Raw genomic sequence first — 17,748 nt, 5'->3', positions numbered from 1 at the left:
GGCATTATCTCAACCAGCTCCATGAGGAATGTTTTTCCAACAGTCTTGAAGGGGTTCACATATATATGCTGAGCACTTGTTGGCTGCTTTTCCTTCACTCTGCAGTCTAACTCATCTAAAACTATCTCAATTGTGTTAATGTTGGGTGATTGTGGAGGCCAGGTCATCTGATGCAGCACTACATCACTCTCCTTTGTCAACAATTAGCAATTGAGACATGGTGACATCCCTGTGCAGTTTCAGACCTGTCCTGCAGCTCAGTTCAGAAGGACGACTGTGTTTTTGATGTGTCTGGGTGGTTTAATACATAATACACTGCATTATTCAAGTTGGTTTGAGGTTTTTAAATCATGTGAAGCTGTGAAATGTGAAGCTATTAGGGAAATCTAAAGTCAACCCAGATTTACCACAGATTACAATTAGGTCACGTGCAGCTGCACTCATAATTGATGATTACTTGCGTGCTGCCAGCTGAGAGCTTATGGCCAGGATTGAAACAAACCAAACCTTAATTTATGTTGTGATGCAAAAAAAATGTTGTTTTGTGTTACATTTAATTACCAAAATTATCCTATTTATACTTTGCAGGCAATTTTGACAGTATGATAAACGTTTCTGACTCATATCGATGCCACATTGGCTGTTTTCTAAATGAGAAGTTGTTTTTTAGAGTTAGTTGCTCTTTAAAAATTGACACATTAAAAAATAGCACATTTCTAATGGAAAGCCTAACAGTTGGTTCAAAATAACTTTTAGATGACCAAATTATTAAATTGCTTGCCAATTAATTAATTAAATGTTTTTATGCACTGCAAAAATGAGCATGGACCTGAATGAGGCTCTCTCACATTACCTGTTGTTCCTGCAGTGGAAATATCCTTCAGCTAATGTTTTTCTAAGTTATCTGCAGATAATTGTTGTCTGGAGCTCAAGAAGCTGTACTAGCAGCCTGCGAATCAGTGAGGCAAATGAACCACTCTTTCACCGATGTGATTCGGTTCCTGACGTTCACCAAAAATATCCATTGTGTGTCTTCCTGTACAGGAAGAAAAGAGGAGGATGAAGGAGGACATAGAGAGGAGGAGGATGGAGGCAGCAGAGAGGATGAAGAGCCTCAGTACCTCCAGTGTGGACGGAGATGAGTTGTTTAGCCCGCTCAATCCTAAAGGCTCCATCTACAAGGTAGCTAACGTTTCTGTTCCATTCATCTATACATCTATATATACCTCAGGTTTGTAATTATTGCCCATGGTCATATATGACAAGCACCATTCTTGTGATGATATGGCAGTGAGTTTTTGAGATCATGGATAATGATAATGATACCTTTGGTTTTCTGTATAAAATAAAGTGCTCTATATTTCTATATTGTTTTACTACAACAAAAAATAACTCAAATCTCACTTTATACCATCTTTACAGCCATTTTGTTTAGTTTCAATCACGTAAGTTGCATGGGAGTGTTATAAATGTCAGCATTTTCCACAGCACATGTAGTGCAGCAGGTCACACACATTCATGTATGGGTTTGCTGTGATGTGTGGATTTGCTGAGACGTGTGTGAGACGTGTGCAACGTCTAGTTAGCTCTGACAGCATGCCTTTATGTACAAATTGGATACCACCATTGACTGAAAAGTCAGAGACCATAATACAGGTGAAGTTGGAAGTTTACATACACTAAGGTTGGAGACATTAAAACACATTTTTCAAACACTCCACAAATTTCTTGTTAACAAACTATAGTTTTGGCAAGTAGGTTAGGTCATCTACCTTGTGCATGACACAAGTAATTTCCAACAATTGTTTACAGACAGACTACTTAACTTATAATTCCCTGCATCACAATTCCAGTGGGTCAGAAGTGTATGTACACTAAGTTCACTGTGCCTTTAAACAGCTTGGAAAATTCCAGAAAATTATGTCATGGCTTTAGAAGCTTCTGATAGGCTAATTGACATCATTTGAGTCAATTGGTGTAGGTGTGAGTCAATTGGTGTAGGTGTGGATGTATTTCAAGGCCTACCTTCACACCTCAGTGTCTCTTTCCTTGACATCATGGGAAAATCAAAAGAAATCAGCCAAGACCTCAGAAAGGAAATGGTAGTCTTCCACAAGTCTGTACAAACAATAGTACTTAAGTATAAACACCATGGGACCACGCAGCCATCATACCGCTCAGGAAGGAGACGCATTCTGTCTCCTAGAGATTAATGTAATTTTGTGAGAAAAGTGCAAATCAATCCCAGAACAACAGCAAAGGATCTTGTGAAGATGCTGGAGGAAACAGGTCCAAAAGTATCTATATCCACAGTAAAACGAGTCCTATATTGACATAACCTCAAAGGCCACTCAGCAAGGAAGAAGCCACTGCTCCAAAACCGCCATAAAAAAAGCCAGACTATGGTTTGCAACTGCACATGGGGACAAAGATCATACTTTTTGGAGAAATGTCCTCTGGTCTGATGAAACAAAAATGTAACTGTTTGGCCATAATGACCATTGTTATGTTTGGAGGAAAAAGGGAGAGGCTTGCAAGCCGAAGAACACCATCCCAACCGTGAAGCACGGGGATGGCAGCATCATGTTGTGGGGGTGCTTTTCTGCAGGAGGGACTGGTGCACTTCACAAAATAGATGGCATCATTAGGCAGGAAAATTATGTGGATATATATTGAAGCAACATCTCAAGACATCAGTCAGGAAGTTAAAGCTTGGTCGCAAATGGGTCTTCCAAATGGACAATGACCCCAAGCGTACATCCAAAGTTGTGGCAAAATGGCTTAAGGACAACAAAGTCAAGGTTTTGGAGTGGCCATCACAAAGTCCTGACCTCAACCCTATAGAAAATGTATGGGCAGAACTGGAAAAGCGTGTGCAAGCAAGAAGGCCTACAAACCTGACTCAGTTACACCAGCTCTGTCAGGAGGAATGGGGCAAACTTCACCCAACTTATTGTGGGAAGCTTGTGGAAGGCTACCCGAAGCATTTGACCCAAGTTAAACAATTTAATGGCAATGCTACCAAATACTAATTGAGTGTATGTAAACTTCTGACCCAATGCGAATGTGATGATAGAAATAAAAGCTGAAATACAGTGGGGCAAAAAAGTATTTAGTCAGCCACCAATTGTGCAATTGATCTTCTGGATCATCCAAATGCTCTCTAGCAAACTTTCATTCATTCTTTCCTTTACGCGGATCAGTTGTCCTGGTCCCTTTGCAGAAAAACAGCCCCAAAGCATAATGTTTCCACCCCCATGCTTCACAGTAGGTATGGTGTTCTTTGGATGCAACTCAGCATTCTTTGTCCTCCAAACACGACGATTTGAGATTTTACCAAAAAGTTATATTTTGGTTTCATCTGACCATATGACATTCTCCCAATTTTCTTCTGGATCATCCAAATGCTCTCTAGCAAACTTCAGACGGGCCTGGACATGTACTGGCTTAAGCAGGGGGACACGTCTGGCACTGCAGGATTAGAGTCCCTGGCAGCGTAGTGTGTTACTGATGGTAGGCTTTGTTACTTTGGTCCCAGCTCTCTGCAGGTCATTCATTAGGTCCCCCCGTGTGGTTCTGGGATTTTTGCTCACCGTTCTCGTGATCATTTTAACCCCACGGGGTGAGGTCTTGAGTGGAGCCCCAGATCGAGGGAGATTATCAGTGGTCTTCTATGTCTTCCATTTCCTAATAATTGCTCCCACAGTTGATTTCTTCAAACCAAGCTGCTTACCTATTGCAGATTCAGTCTTCCCAGCCTGGTGCAGGTCTACAATTTTGTTTCTGGTGTCCTTTGACAGCTCTTTGGTCTTGGCCATAGTGGAGTTTGGAGTGTGACTGTTTGAGGTTGTGGACAGGTGTCCTTTATACTGATAACAAGTTCAAACAGGTGCCATTAATACAGGTAACGAGTGGAGGACAGGGGAGCCTCTTAAAGAAGAAGTTACAGGTCTGTGAGAGCCAGAAATCTTGCTTGTTTGTAGGTGTCCAAATACTTATTTTCCACCATAATTTGCAAATAAATTCATAAAAAATCCTACAATGTGATTTTCTGGATTTTTTTTCTTCTAATTTTGTCTGTCATAGTTGAAGTGTACCTATGATGAAAATTACAGGCCTCTCTCATCTTCTTGTGGGAGAACTTGCACAATTGGTGGCTGACTAAATACTTTTTTTTCCCACTGTAAATCCTTCTCTCTACTATTATTCTGACATTTCACATTCCTAAAACAAAGTGGTGATCCTAACTGACCTAAAACAGGGAATATTTACTAGGATTAAATGTCAGGAATGATGAAAAACTGAATTTAAATGTATTTGACAAAGGTGGTTGTAAACTTCCAACTTCAACTGTATGTCATTGTATTTCAGCCCAAGTCCAAATGGTAGCTGTGACAGCCTGTGTTTACACTGGTCTGTGGTATTGTCCTTAACTCCTTCCACCTTGCTCTGCTTAAAAAGTAGGGTATTAAGTAATACAGGTAGTTGTCAGTATTATAGATAGTGTTTCCATGGGTTCATTTGTTTGGATTCAGACGTTTGCACGGCACGGCATGTTGTAAAGCATTGTGTAGTGTAAAATGTTCTTGTTTGTTGTCAGTTGATTAGACTTGTCAGATCACACAGGGATTGAAATCCACTCAGATCTTGATTTACAAGCCTGGCTCATTACATTACATTATTACTGTTATTATTATTAAAGATGCATCTATTTATCTCTCATGAATTCACTCCTCGTATTAACACTAATGAAGACGAACTCTGTCACCTACAAAAGGGCAAGTTCAGCTAGCTACTATAACTTTTACTTCCTGCCTTCTGTTTCTAAGCTGACTTTCCTCTCTGGGTACAGGGTTGCTATGTTGGTGCCCTTGCCTACATCCTTAGTGCAGTCATGAGCATCCATCTGCTTGTGTGTGTAATTTCAGAGAGAGAATGATGAAAGTTTGACAGCAAAAAATACATTATTGGTGAGTTGGTGTCAACATGCTGTGCTCTTTGCTTCAGGTCCAGGACTGAACAGTGAACAGTAACATAAGGGAACCTTTTGTGTGGGAAGAACCAGAGCTTGGTGCTGGATACGTTGAAGTATGACCTCTTTGGCAAGCAACGGTAGAGGACAGGACATTATGACCCTGGCTCAAACTAGAACTCCTCTGATACAAATGTATTCGTATTTTGATAATGATTTGCCTAAGACTTGTAATCCCAAACACATTTTATTTACTATGATTCAGTCTGTAATGCATTAAATACACAGATTCAAGATAAGTAATGGGTTTCGAGATGGAAGTCTTCCCACACCCTGATTGCATTATAATTATGCCTGCAGTAAACTGTGGACTGGGGCATAGTTAGTTTAAATCTGTCTTTGATGATACGAACTGACAGATACAGGCGGATGGAAACGGTTGAGAAAGACCAGCAGAAGATTTCTCTGTTTGACTTGGAAGAGATATTTGCAGCGTCAGGCCAAATACAGGGCTGCGATTAACATCAAATTGATCATGATAATCCCGGTCTGACAATTCTAGAAGTCACGGAGCACTTCAACTGTTATATTCTAATTACAAAACAATAACCTTTAACATCACCCTTGTGTTTTTCAGATCACAGAAAGAACAGAATCCTTGAACCGGTCCCTAAAGAAAAGGTGAATATCATACAAGTATACAAGACTTTTTCACAATGAGTAACACGAAGCAAACAAACAAATTCACCAGCCCCGGTTGTTCCACTTGTACTCTAAAATACCTTCCCTCACTAATGCTTCGTTGTATCTTGAGGTTGACCAAAGTACTAGTGGGCCCCTCGGCAGATGCCTGGATGGAGAGCTGCTATCTGAGGCAGAACAGCAGCTATGCTGGCTAAATGGCTGGTGTGTAAATGTAAACATAGACAAAGAGGGCCAGTGGTGACCTCCAAATCTCTCTCAGTGCATCACCTTTGTCAGCCTGGATGATTTATGGCTTGGTTAACTCTGACCAGATGTGAGGGCTGGAGCCTGGGCTTGCTGGGTTCTCTCTGGTGGCTGGTGAGCTATAGCTCTGGACTGTGGGACGGCTCCATGCAGTCTGACTGCAGTAAGTAATCAGTGGCAAAGAGCTCTCAGCAGCTAGAGTAGAAGAGACCAGGCCAGAGTTGAATTAATATTAAGACTGTGACTGAAAATAGGGTGTAATAACAACTTTATAGGGTGTGCACCCACATTGCCCAGAATGCGCTGTGGTGAGGAAATTTTACTTCCTTAAGTTCTAAAATACACTTTACTAAGACATATACGATTATTCATATTCTGAATCGTTCAGTGGAGTTCTTTCTCGAACATTTCATTAACAGTTTATCCCAAAAAAAGTAGGATTTCTTAACCTAATACATCCCATAATAAGCACTGAGCTCTGTTGACAGAGTGGTGCAGCTTTCTCGCAGCAACATTGAGGATTTTACATGTCGTGGTGGTCATCTTCAAAGGGAGATTAACATAACACGAGCTGAATTAAATGTAAAAGACTTTGAAAATAAAAAAGCTTGCTCAGAGCTCAGTGCTCTGTTTACGTTTCACAGTGATAAGCTTGCTTTTGTGAGAAGTCTTCGAAAAAGAACAGCCATTTTGCATTAATATGAAAAGCGTGTACTAAAATATGAAAATACTACATGTAATGTCTCAAAATCGATATCTATCTCACCTCTACATTGTTTTACATCCTGCGGATTCGAGAAGAAATATGACGAGTTCAACGGGAAAGTGAGCCTGTCAGTTAGTTAATTCTCGCACAGCAACCTGCCTAGCTGAAGTGATGCTGTGCAACTTTCCTTATTTTTGCCCACTTTTTCCCTCTGGCCTCCATTGACTGTCACATTAACATTGGCCATCCTACAAGGTTAAAAACTCCAATAATTTAAGAGCGGATTATGATAAGAGTCATGAGGTTAGACCATTGGCTTCCTTAGAGGATTATCTACACAATTAACATGTGTTTTAAATGTTTTTTTACACATTGGTCAAAATATGTTTTTTATTGGACACCCTAAACTTTATCTTCCAGGTGCAGGTTTGAGATCTGAGGAATTGAGTGTGACGTAATGTTTAAGTCTAGGCAGGTTTTTTTAGGACAGAGGGAAGGATCCTTGTGTGTTAGTCCTTTGATGTGGGTGTTCCACTGCCTTGTTGATGTGTGTAAAAACACTGTAAGACCGAATCAAATCTTTCCGGAGAAGAATACGGTTGACAGACAGCTTTCTTCACCCCTTCACTTTTAACAGCCTCAACTCATGCAGATAGAAAACATGACATCATTCAGAAAACCCCATTTCAACGTCTTTGCAGAACAAAACACCCTCCAAATATAGATTTGTGGGCTGTGCACGTTTATGAAGTTCAAATAATCCTACCATGCCTGTGAAGAAGCTATGTAATCCTCAAACTAACCAGCCATATCAGGCTAATGACTCACACATGCCTTTCATGGGAGCTCTCTTTTAAAAAATAAACGGTTTTGAGGCCATGTTGAAATGCAGGAAATAGGGTCAGTATTTCCAGATTTGTCCACACACGGTTTGTTTTCCTGTTTAGTGTATATGTCTGAGAGTAGGACTCTTGTGTAGTGGGGTTTAGGCAACTGGCAGCGTGTGTGTGTGTCTGGATGTGTGTGTGCGTGTGTGTGTGTGTGCCTGTGTGTGCGTGTGAAGGGGGCCTTTGCACTGGGTCCCACTGCGGTCAGTGAGCAAGCTTCATACTGGGCCTGAAAGACAGTCTTGACAGAAGCTGTAAGAGGTCACAAAATCCCATCCACTCTCTAATGGCAGAGTAGATTCAAGTGGCTCATTTTACCAAGGGGGGTGTATCATAACAATGTGGAAAAGGGATATTTCACTCAGGGAGGGGAAGGATGATCCCTGTTCACTTGCGGGCCTATAGCCAGTCAGATGAGATCTTTAAAATGTATTATTTTCTTCCCACAAACATTTTCACTGACCGAGTGTCTTTGTTTTGGATACAGCAACAGCTTCAAGAAGACACAGCCCCCTGTTCTCCTCGCCAAGATCGATGACAGGCTGGAGCAGTACACCCACGCCATTGAGGTTAGCTCCCACCTGGTAGCTCCCCCCTTCTTCCCTCTCTCCCTCCCTTCCTCCCGACAGACAGAGGCCCCATTGATGAAGGCTGTGTGATGAATGCTTTCATCTGGTGACTATTCAGCCAGACTTCTCTGTCCCCTTCTCTTCCTCTCTAAAGGTGACGCACTGTGTCAGTCTCACACACACAAAGTTACTGTATATACTGTAGTTAAACCTCAGCCTCAGCCTCAGCCTCAGCCTCACAGTCCGTCAAACCACCTCTACTCTATCATATGGGAGAGGATTGATGGACACTTGAGGATAGGCTTAGCTTGCTTTCTCATCTCTGTGGTGCCGGAGTCATACTATAAGTACGGTTGAAGTCGAAAGTTTTCATACACCTTAGCCAAATACATGTAAACTCAGTTTTTCACAACTCCTGACATTTAATCCTAATAAAAATGCTTAGGTCTGTTAGGATCACATAAGTCTTAGGTCTGTTAGGATCACCACTTTATTTTAAGAATGTGAAATGTCAGAATAATCAAAGAGATATGTATTTATTTCAGCTTTTATTTCTTTCATCACACTTCCAGTGGGTCAAAAGTCTACGTACACTCAATTAGTATTTGGTAGCATTGCCGTTAAATTGTTTAACTTAGGTCAAACATTTCAGGTAGCCTTCCACAAGCTTCCCACAGTAAGTTGGGTGAATTTTGGCCCATTCCTCCTGACAGAGCTGGTGTAACTGAGTCAGGTTTGGAGGCCTCCTTGCTTGTGCACACTTTTTAAGTTCTGCCCACAAATGTTCCATAGGATTGAGGTCAGGGCTTTGTGATGGCCACTCCATTACCTTGAATTTGTTGTCCTTAAGCCATTTTTCCACAACTTTGGAAGTATGCTTGTGGTCATTGTCCATTTGGAAGACCCATTTGTGACCAAGCTTTAACTTCCTGACTGATGTCTTGAGATGTTGCTTCAATATATCCACATAATTTTCCTGCCTAATGATGCCATCAATTTTGTGAAGTGCACCAGTCCCTGCTGTGGAAAAGCACCCCCACAACATGATGCTGCCACCCCCGTGCTTCATGGTTGGGATGGTGTTCTTCAGCTTGCAAGCCTCCCCCTTTTTCCTCCAAACATAACGATGGTCATTATGGCCAAACAGTTCTATTTTTGTTTCATCAGACCAGAGGACATTTCTCCAAAAAGTACGATCATTGTCCCATAGTGCAGTTGCCAACCGTAGTCTGGCTTTTTTTATGGCAGTATTGGAGCAGTAGCTTCTTCCTTGCTGAGCGGCCTTTCAGGTTATGTCGATATAGGACTCATTTTACTGTGGGTATAGATACTTTTGTACCTGTTTCCTCCAGGATCTTGACAATGTCCTTTGCTGCTGTTCTGGGATTGATTTGCACTTTTCACAATTTTTTCTGAGGTCTTGGCTAATTTCTATAGATTTTCCCATGATGTCAAGCAAAAAAGCACTGAGTTTGAAGGTAGGCCTTGAAGTACATCCACAGGTACACCGCAATTGACTGAAATGATGTCAATTAGCCTATCAGAAGCCATGACATCATTTTCTGGAATGTTCCTGAGCTGTTTAAAGGCACAGTCAATTTAGTGTATGTAATCTTCTGACCCACTGGAATTGTGATATAGTGAATTATAAGTGAAATAATCTGTCTGTTAACAATTGTTGAAAAAATTACTTGTGTCATGCACAAAGTAGATCTCCTAACCGACTTGTCAAAAACTATAGATTGATAACAAGAAATTTGTGGAGTGTTTGAAAAACGAGTTTTAATGACTCCAACCTAAGTGTATGTAAATTCCGACTTCTACTGTACATGGGAGTAGAGTGTGTGTGTGAGTGAATAAGTGTTAGGGGCCCTCTTACTCTTTTCCCGTGAGGGCAATATTTCACAAGCCACTATTGCATCATCCGATTACTACCATGCCTTGTTAACCTTTTTCTAAAGACGAGATACAATTTATTTGGAAAGTATTCAGACGCCTAGAATGTTTTCATTACGTTACAGCCTTATTAAAAAAAATCCCTCATCAATCTACACATTATACTCCATAATGACAAAGAGAAAACAGGTTTTTAGACATTTTTGCAAACACATAAAACATTTAAAACAGAAATACCTTATTTACATAAGTATTCAGACCCTTTGCTATGAGATTCGAAATTGAGCTCTATGTGCATCCTGTTTCCATTGATCATCCTTGAGATGTTTCTACAACTTGATTGGAGTCCACCTGTGGTAAATTCAATTGATTGGACATGATTTGGAAAGGCACATTTCTTTCTATATAAGGTCCCAGCGTTGATAGTGCATGTCAGAGCAACAATCAATCAATGAAGTTGACGGAATTGTCCGTAGAGCTCAGAGACAGGATTGTGTCAAGGCACAGACCTGTGGAAGGGTACCAAAACATTTCTGCAGCATTGAGGGTCTCCAAAAATACAGTGGCTGTCACGACTTCTACCGAGGGTAACTCCTCTACCCTGTTCGGGCGGTGCTCGGCGTTGCCGGTTTACTAGCCGCCACCGATCCCTTTTTCCTTTTCTGTTTGTTTTGTCTGTGATTCTTTTCACACCTGGTTTCATTTGCGTTTATTTCTGTGTGTATATAGGGTACCTATTGCCTGCCTTAGTTCGTGCGGGATTAGACTTGTATGTATTGCGCTAGATTGTATTTTGATGTTTGTTGTTTTCATGGTTACGGACGTGTATGTAAGTGTCGGAACTGTGTTTGTTCCTCCGTGCGTTTGCACGAGTTCTGAGTATCGAGAGCGTAGTTTTTGTATTTTCGTCAGTGCCATTTTTGTATTGGTGAACTATATGATTAAACACACTTCTCAGACATCCCTGCTCTCCTGCGCCTGACTCCTACACCTCTCACCGAGACGCACATTATCACAGTGGCCTCCATCATTCTTAAATGGAAGAAGTTTGGAACCACCAAGAGTCTTCCTAGAGCTGCCCGCCAGGCCAAACTGAGCAATTGGGGGAGAAGAACCTGATGGTCACTCTGACAGAGCCCCAGGGTTCCTCTGTGGAGATGGGAGAACCTTCCAGAAGGACAACCATCTCTGCAGCACTCCACCAATCAGGCCTTTATGGTAGAGTGGCCAGACGGAAGCTACTCCTCAGTAAAAGGCATTTGACAGCTCGCTTGGAGTTTGCCAAAAGCCACCTAAAGGACTCTCAGACCATGAGAAACAAGATTCACCAGTCTGATGAAACCAAGATTTAACTCTTTGGCCTGGAGGAAACCTGGCACCACCCCTATGGCGAAGCATGGTGGTGGCAGCATGATGCTGTGGGGATGTTTTTCAGCGGCAGAGACTGGGAGACTAGTCAGGATCGAGGGAAAAATGAACGGAGCAAAGTACAGAGAGGTCCGTGATGAAAACCTACTCCCGAGAGCTCAGGACAGACTGAGGAGGTTCACATTCCAACAGGATAATGACCCTAAGCACACAGCCAAGACAACGCAGGAGTGGTTTCGGGACAAGTCTATGAACGTCCTTGAGTGGCCCAGCCAGATCCCGGACTTAAATTGATGAGGGGGAAAAAAAACATTTAATACATTTTAGAATAAGGCTGTAACGTAACAAAATCTGGATAAAAAAATACTTTCCAAATGCATTGTATACAGTGTTGACTGTGAATGCAGTCTTCGCAGGTACATTGCCTTTAAATTTCAATCATGCTATAACGCTGAACTTCAGTAATACAGATTGAATCCAGCCCTGTGTTACTCATTATGTCTAACTATGTTATATTGTGGTTCATTTTTACTTGCTGTGCTTCATTTTCATACTATCTAATTTCCCCCTAATCAGACTTGATAAATATCAGTGAACAAGCTTGATACATTTTTCTTTTTGATCTAGAGTTCTGTTATTTCTATGTAAATTCCATGCAATTGGAATGTAAAGTATATCACATTGTTATGTTGTGCAGTACTCCCAGGAGGCCAAGGCAGCCAAACAGGGCCTGATGGACATCCCCATGTCACCTGAGGCAGTGTCCTCCAAGAAGCACTTGTTTGAGGCTGGAGAGGCTTGGAACCAGAGCCCGTCCAAAGGCACACCATCCAAGGCAAGGAAACACCAACTTGACGTTACACACTGTACACATGAACAAATATAGTCAAAGTCCAATTTATTTCTCACCATCGCTAATGACATTATACATCCACCAACATAAATAGACCCTTATCAGTGTTTCCCCTAGGATTTTTTTCAGCAGCAGTGGCAAAGTTAGCGTAGGGGGCGGGGCATTGTAGTGGGTGTGGCCAATGGTGCTTTCCAACATTTCTAGAGACCCCCCTGATTGTTCATCCTTAAAGATGATCTTATTTAAAAATATATAGCTCCATTATCTTTTCTACATACATTATATCTGTTGTTAGTCATTTAAGTTTACACTGAAAATGTTTAACCATCCCGAAAATTATATATACTGAACAAAAAAAATTACGCAACATGCAACAATTTCAAAGATTTTACTGAGTTACAGTTCATATAAAGAAATTAGATCATTTAAAAATAAATGAATTAGGCCCTAATCTATGGATTTCACATCACTGGGAATACAGATATGCATATGTTGGTCACATATACATTAAAAAAAGAAAGGTAGGGGAGTGGATCAGTCTGTATCTGTTGTAACCACCATTTGCGTCGTGCGGCGCGACACATCTCCTTCGCATAGAGTTGATCCGGCTGTTGATTGTGGCCTGTCAAATGTTGTCCCACTCCTCTTCAATAGCTGTTGCTGGATATTGGTGGGAATTGGAAATTGCTGTCATTCACGTTGATCCAGAGCATCCCAAACAAGCTCAATGGGTGACATGTGTGGTGAGTATGCAGGACGTGGAAGAACTGGGACATTTACAGCTTCCAGGAATTGTGTACAGCTCCTTGCAACATTGGGCCGTGCATTATCATGCTGAAACATGAGGTGATGGATGGCAGGAAGCTTGGCCCCAGTGATGTACTGGGCCATTCACACTACCCTCTGTAGTGCCTTGCGGTCAGAGGCCCGAGCAGTTGCCATACCAGGCATTGATGCAATCAGTCAGGATGCTCTCAATGGTGCAGCTGTAGAACCTTTTGAGGATCTGAGGACCCATGCCAAATTTTTTCAGTCTCCTGAGGGGGAAGCGGTATTGTCGTGCCCTTTTCCACCTGTCTTGGTGTGTTAGGACATTGATAAATCTTTGGGTTTTGTCGCGCCCTGTTCACGACCATCTTGGGGTGCTTGGACGATGTTAGTTTGTTGGTGATGTGGACACCAAGGAACTTGTAGCTCTCAACCTGCTCCACTGCAGCCACGTCAATGAGAATGGGGGCGTGCTCAGTCCTCTTTTTCCTGTAGTCCACAATCATCTCCTTTGTCTTGATCACGTTGAGGGAGAGGTCGTTGTCCTGGCACCACACGGCCGGTCGTTGTCTGTCGTTGTCTGACCTCCTCCCTATAGGCTGTCTCGTCGTTGTCGGTGATCAGGCCTACCACTGTTGTGTCATCGGCAAACTTAATGATGGTGTTGGAGACGTGCCTGGCCATGCAATCATGAGTGAACAGGGGGTACAGGAGGGGACTAAGCACACACCACTGAGGGGCCCCTGTGTTGAGGATCAGCATGGCGGATGTGTTGTTACTTACCCTTACCACATGGGGGTGGCCCTTCAGGAAGTTCAGGATCCAGTTGCAGAGGGAGGTGTTTAGTCCCAGGGTCCTTAGCTTATTGATGAGCTTTGAGGGCAGGTTACCTTCGTGTTCTGCTTAAAACATGTTGGTATTACAGACTCGGACAGGGAGAGGTTGAAAATGTCAGTGAAGACACTTGCCAGTTGGTCAGCGCATGCTCGCAGTATACATACTGGTAATCCATCTGACCCCGTGGCCTTGTGAATGTTGACCTGTTTAAAGGTCTTACTCACATCGGCTGCGGAGAGCGTGATCACACAGTCTTCCGGAAAAGCTGGTGCTCTCATGCATGTTTCAGTGTTATTTGCCTCGAAGCGAGCATAGAAGTAGTTTAGCTCGTCTGGTAGGCTTGTGTCACTGGGCAGCTCTCTGCAGTGCTTCCCTTTGTAGTCTGTAATGGTTTGCAAGCCCTGCCACATCCGACGAGCTTCAGTGCCGGTGTAGTACGATTCGATCTTGTCAGGACCCGGTTACGAACCCGGGTCTCCGGAGTGAGAAACAGTCACTTGACCAACTGAGCCACGAATAGTCGGCAGAACCCAGAAGATGAGGCAGACACAGCAGTACTTGAGACGGTGTATTTAATGAAGTAAAAAGTGAAGTCCTTCAGGAAAACATGTAACTCCACAACCTCAAAAGGAATTCCACAAGAACAAAGGTAATCCTCCAAGACAAAAAAGGTAAATCCACAAGGTGGTAGGTATAGCATAAAAAGCCTCAAAAGATACTCAAAAATAAATAAACAAGAACAAAAAACAGAATTCCACAAGAGAGTCCACCGGGATCAACAATAGTTCACAGAATACTAGGGCTGGGTGCTAACATACAAACACAGAGCAAAGAACTGAGGAAAACTAAGGGTTTAAATACAATCAGGGGAAACGAGGCACAGGTGCAAATAATAATGGGGATCAAGGGAAAACAAAAGGTCAAAAAGCACAATGGGGGCATCTAGTGACCAAAAACCGGAACAACCGTGGCCAAATCCTGACAGATCTTAGTCCTGTATTGACACTTTGCCTGTTAGATGATTCGTCTGAGGGCATAGCGGGATTTTTTACAAGCTTCCGGGTCCCGCTCCTTGAAAACGGTAGCTCTAGCCTTTAGCTCAGTGTGGATTTTGCCTGTAATCCATGGCTTTTGGTTGGGGTATGTACGTATGATCACTGTGGGGACGATATCATCGATGCACTTATTCATGAATCCAATGACCGATGAGGTATACTCCTCAATGTCATTGGAGGAATCTCAGAACATGTTCCAATCTGTGCTAGCAAAACAGTACTGTAGCTTAGCATCTGCTTCATCTGATCACTTTTTTTATTGATCTAGTCACTGTTGCTTCCTGCTTAATTTTAGCTTGTAAGCTGGAATCAGGAGGATCGAATTATGGTCAGATTTGCCAAATTGATGGCGAGGGAGTTCTTTGTATAATTCTCTGTGTGTGGAACAAAGGTGGTGTATTCCCTCTGGTTGCACATTTAACATGCTGATAGAAATTTGGTAAAAATGGATTTAAGTTTCCCTGCATTAAAGTCTCCGGCTATTAGGAGCTCCGCCTCTGGGTGACCTTTTTGTTGTTTGCTTATGGTGGAATATAGCTCATTCAATGCTGTCTTATAGTGCCAGCCTCAGTATGTGGTGGTATATAAACAGCTATGAAAAATACAGATGAAAACTCTAGGTAGATAGTGTGGTCTACATCTTATCATGAGATACTCTTCCTCAGGTGAGCAATAGCTCGAGACTTCCTTAGATATCATGCACCAGCTGTTATTTACAAAAAAAACAAAGTCGCTGCCCCTTTCTTACCAGACACCGCTGTTCTTTCCTGCCAGTACAGCTTTTAACCAGCCAGCTGTATGTTGATAGTGTCATTGTTCAGCCACGAATCCGTAAAGGATAAGATATTACAGTTTTGAATGTCCCGTTGGTAGTTTAATCTTCCGCGTAGGTCATCTATTTTATAATGCAATGTGGAAAAAGTCAAGGTGTCAAGGGGTCTGAATACTTAGTACCAGTCAAACGTTTGGACAAACCTACTCATTCAAGGGTTTTTCTTTATTTTTACTATTTCTACATTGTAGAATAATATTAAAGACATCAAAACTATGAAATAACACATATGGAATTATGTAGTAACCAAATAAGTGTTAAACAAATCAAACTTTTTGTTATATTTGAGATTCTTCAAAGTAGCCACCCTTTGCCTTGATGACAGCTTTGCACACTCTTGGCATTCTCTCAACCAGCTTCACCTGGAATGTTTTTCCAACAGTCTTGAATGAGTTCCCACATATGCTGAGAACTTGTTGACTGCTTTTCTTTCACTCTGCGGTCCAACTTATCCGATTGTGAAGGCAATGTCATCTGATGCAGCACTCCATCCCTCTCCTTCTTCTCAAATAGCCTTGACACAGCCTGGAGGAGTGTTGGGTCATTGTCCTTTTGAAAAATAAATTATAGTTCCACTAAGCGCAAACCAGATGGGATGACGTATCACTGCAGAATGCTATGGTATACATGCTGGTTAAGTGTGCCTTGAATTCTAAATAAATCACTGACAGTGTCACCAGCAAAGCACCCCCACACATCACACCTCCTCCTCCATGCTTCCTGTTGGGAAACACACATGCGGAGATCATCCGTTCACCTACTCTTCATCTCACAAAGGCACCGTGGTTGGAACCAAAAAATCGAATCTCAAAAATCTCAAGACTCATCAGACCAAAGGACAGGATTTCCACCTCTCTAATGTCCATTGCTCGTGTTTCTTGGCCCAAGCAAATCTCTTCTTATTATTGGTGTCCTTTAGTAGTGTTTTTTGCAGCAATTATACCATGAAGGACTGATTCACGCAGTCTACTCTGAACAGTTGATGTTGAGATGTGTCTCTGACATGAACTCTGTGAAGCATTTATTTGGGCTGCAATTTCTGTGGCTGGTAACTCTAATGAACTTATCCTCTACAGCAGAGGTAGCTCTGGGTCTTCCTTTCCTGTGGCGGTCCTCATGAGAGGCAGTTTCATCATAGTGCTTGATGGTTTTGTGACTGCACTTGAAGAAACTTTCAAAGTTCTTGAAATGTTGCGGATTGACTGACCTTCATGTTTTAAAGTAATGATAGACTGTCGATTCTCTTTGCTTATTTGAGCAGTTCTTGCCATAATATAGACTTGGTATTTTACCAAATAGGGCTCTCTTCTGTATACCACACCTACCTTGTCACAACACAGCTGATCAGCTCAAATACATTAAGAAGGAAAGAAATTCCCCAAATTAACTTTTAACAAGGCACACATGGTAATTGAAATGAATTCCAGGTGACTTCATAACTAAGCTGGTTGAGAGAATGCCAAGAGTGTGCAAAGCTGTCATCAAGGCAAACTTTGAAGAATCTCAAATATAAAATATATTTTGATTTGTTTAACACTTTTTTTGGTTACCACATGATTCCCATATGTGTTATTTCATACTTGTGATATCTTCACTATTATTCTACACTGTAGAAAATCGTAAAAATAAAGAAAAGCCCTTGAATAAGTAGGTGTGTCCAAACTTTTGACTGGTACTGTATAGATATAAAGTGGAGTGGCGGCAACAATTTAGCAGCAGTGCTTATGGATACAAAACATGCTCTTTTACATACAGTAGCTGCTTTGAGTTATACTGCAGACTAGAGACACAGACATACCTAGCTAGCGCTTTCAAAATACATTTTCACACTGTGCAGATGTCTAAATATATCAGTCCTAATGCTTCTCTCCATGCTATTGTATGGGTGTGATCTCACACCTCTGTTTATAGTCCTCCCACCCCAGGCCATAGCCCCTGACTCTCCCTGATGTGTTTAATTACTGCACCTCATTCGTCGTGTGCAGGCCAAGGTTCTTTGAGGTATCCGGAAAAGGCATGGCAACTTGACCCGGGGCGAGTGGAATAACAAACACCCT

General features: G+C 42.0%; 1 protein-coding gene across 7 annotated transcripts in view; it reads left to right on the top strand.

Annotated features, from left to right (window-relative positions):
- LOC124038796 (non-muscle caldesmon-like) overlaps positions 1–17,748 on the top strand; it is a 61,796-nt gene that overhangs the window by 31,545 nt on the left and 12,503 nt on the right. For all 7 annotated transcript variants that reach the window (XR_006839426.1, XR_006839410.1, XM_046354865.1 and 4 more), the window contains exons 6-9: positions 1,045–1,182; positions 5,610–5,653; positions 8,001–8,082; positions 12,044–12,181. Coding sequence is in view for 5 of the 7 variants with exons in the window: in XM_046354865.1 (XP_046210821.1) it covers positions 1,045–1,182; positions 5,610–5,653; positions 8,001–8,082; positions 12,044–12,181 (402 nt within the window). In the remaining 2 variants the exon portion in view is untranslated. The remainder of the gene's footprint in view (positions 1–1,044; positions 1,183–5,609; positions 5,654–8,000; positions 8,083–12,043; positions 12,182–17,748) is intronic.

This window comes from Oncorhynchus gorbuscha, linkage group LG01 (genome assembly GCF_021184085.1).
Source record: "Oncorhynchus gorbuscha isolate QuinsamMale2020 ecotype Even-year linkage group LG01, OgorEven_v1.0, whole genome shotgun sequence".
Lineage (NCBI taxonomy): Eukaryota > Metazoa > Chordata > Actinopteri > Salmoniformes > Salmonidae > Oncorhynchus > Oncorhynchus gorbuscha.
This window is presented reverse-complemented; position numbering and strand designations above follow the sequence as displayed.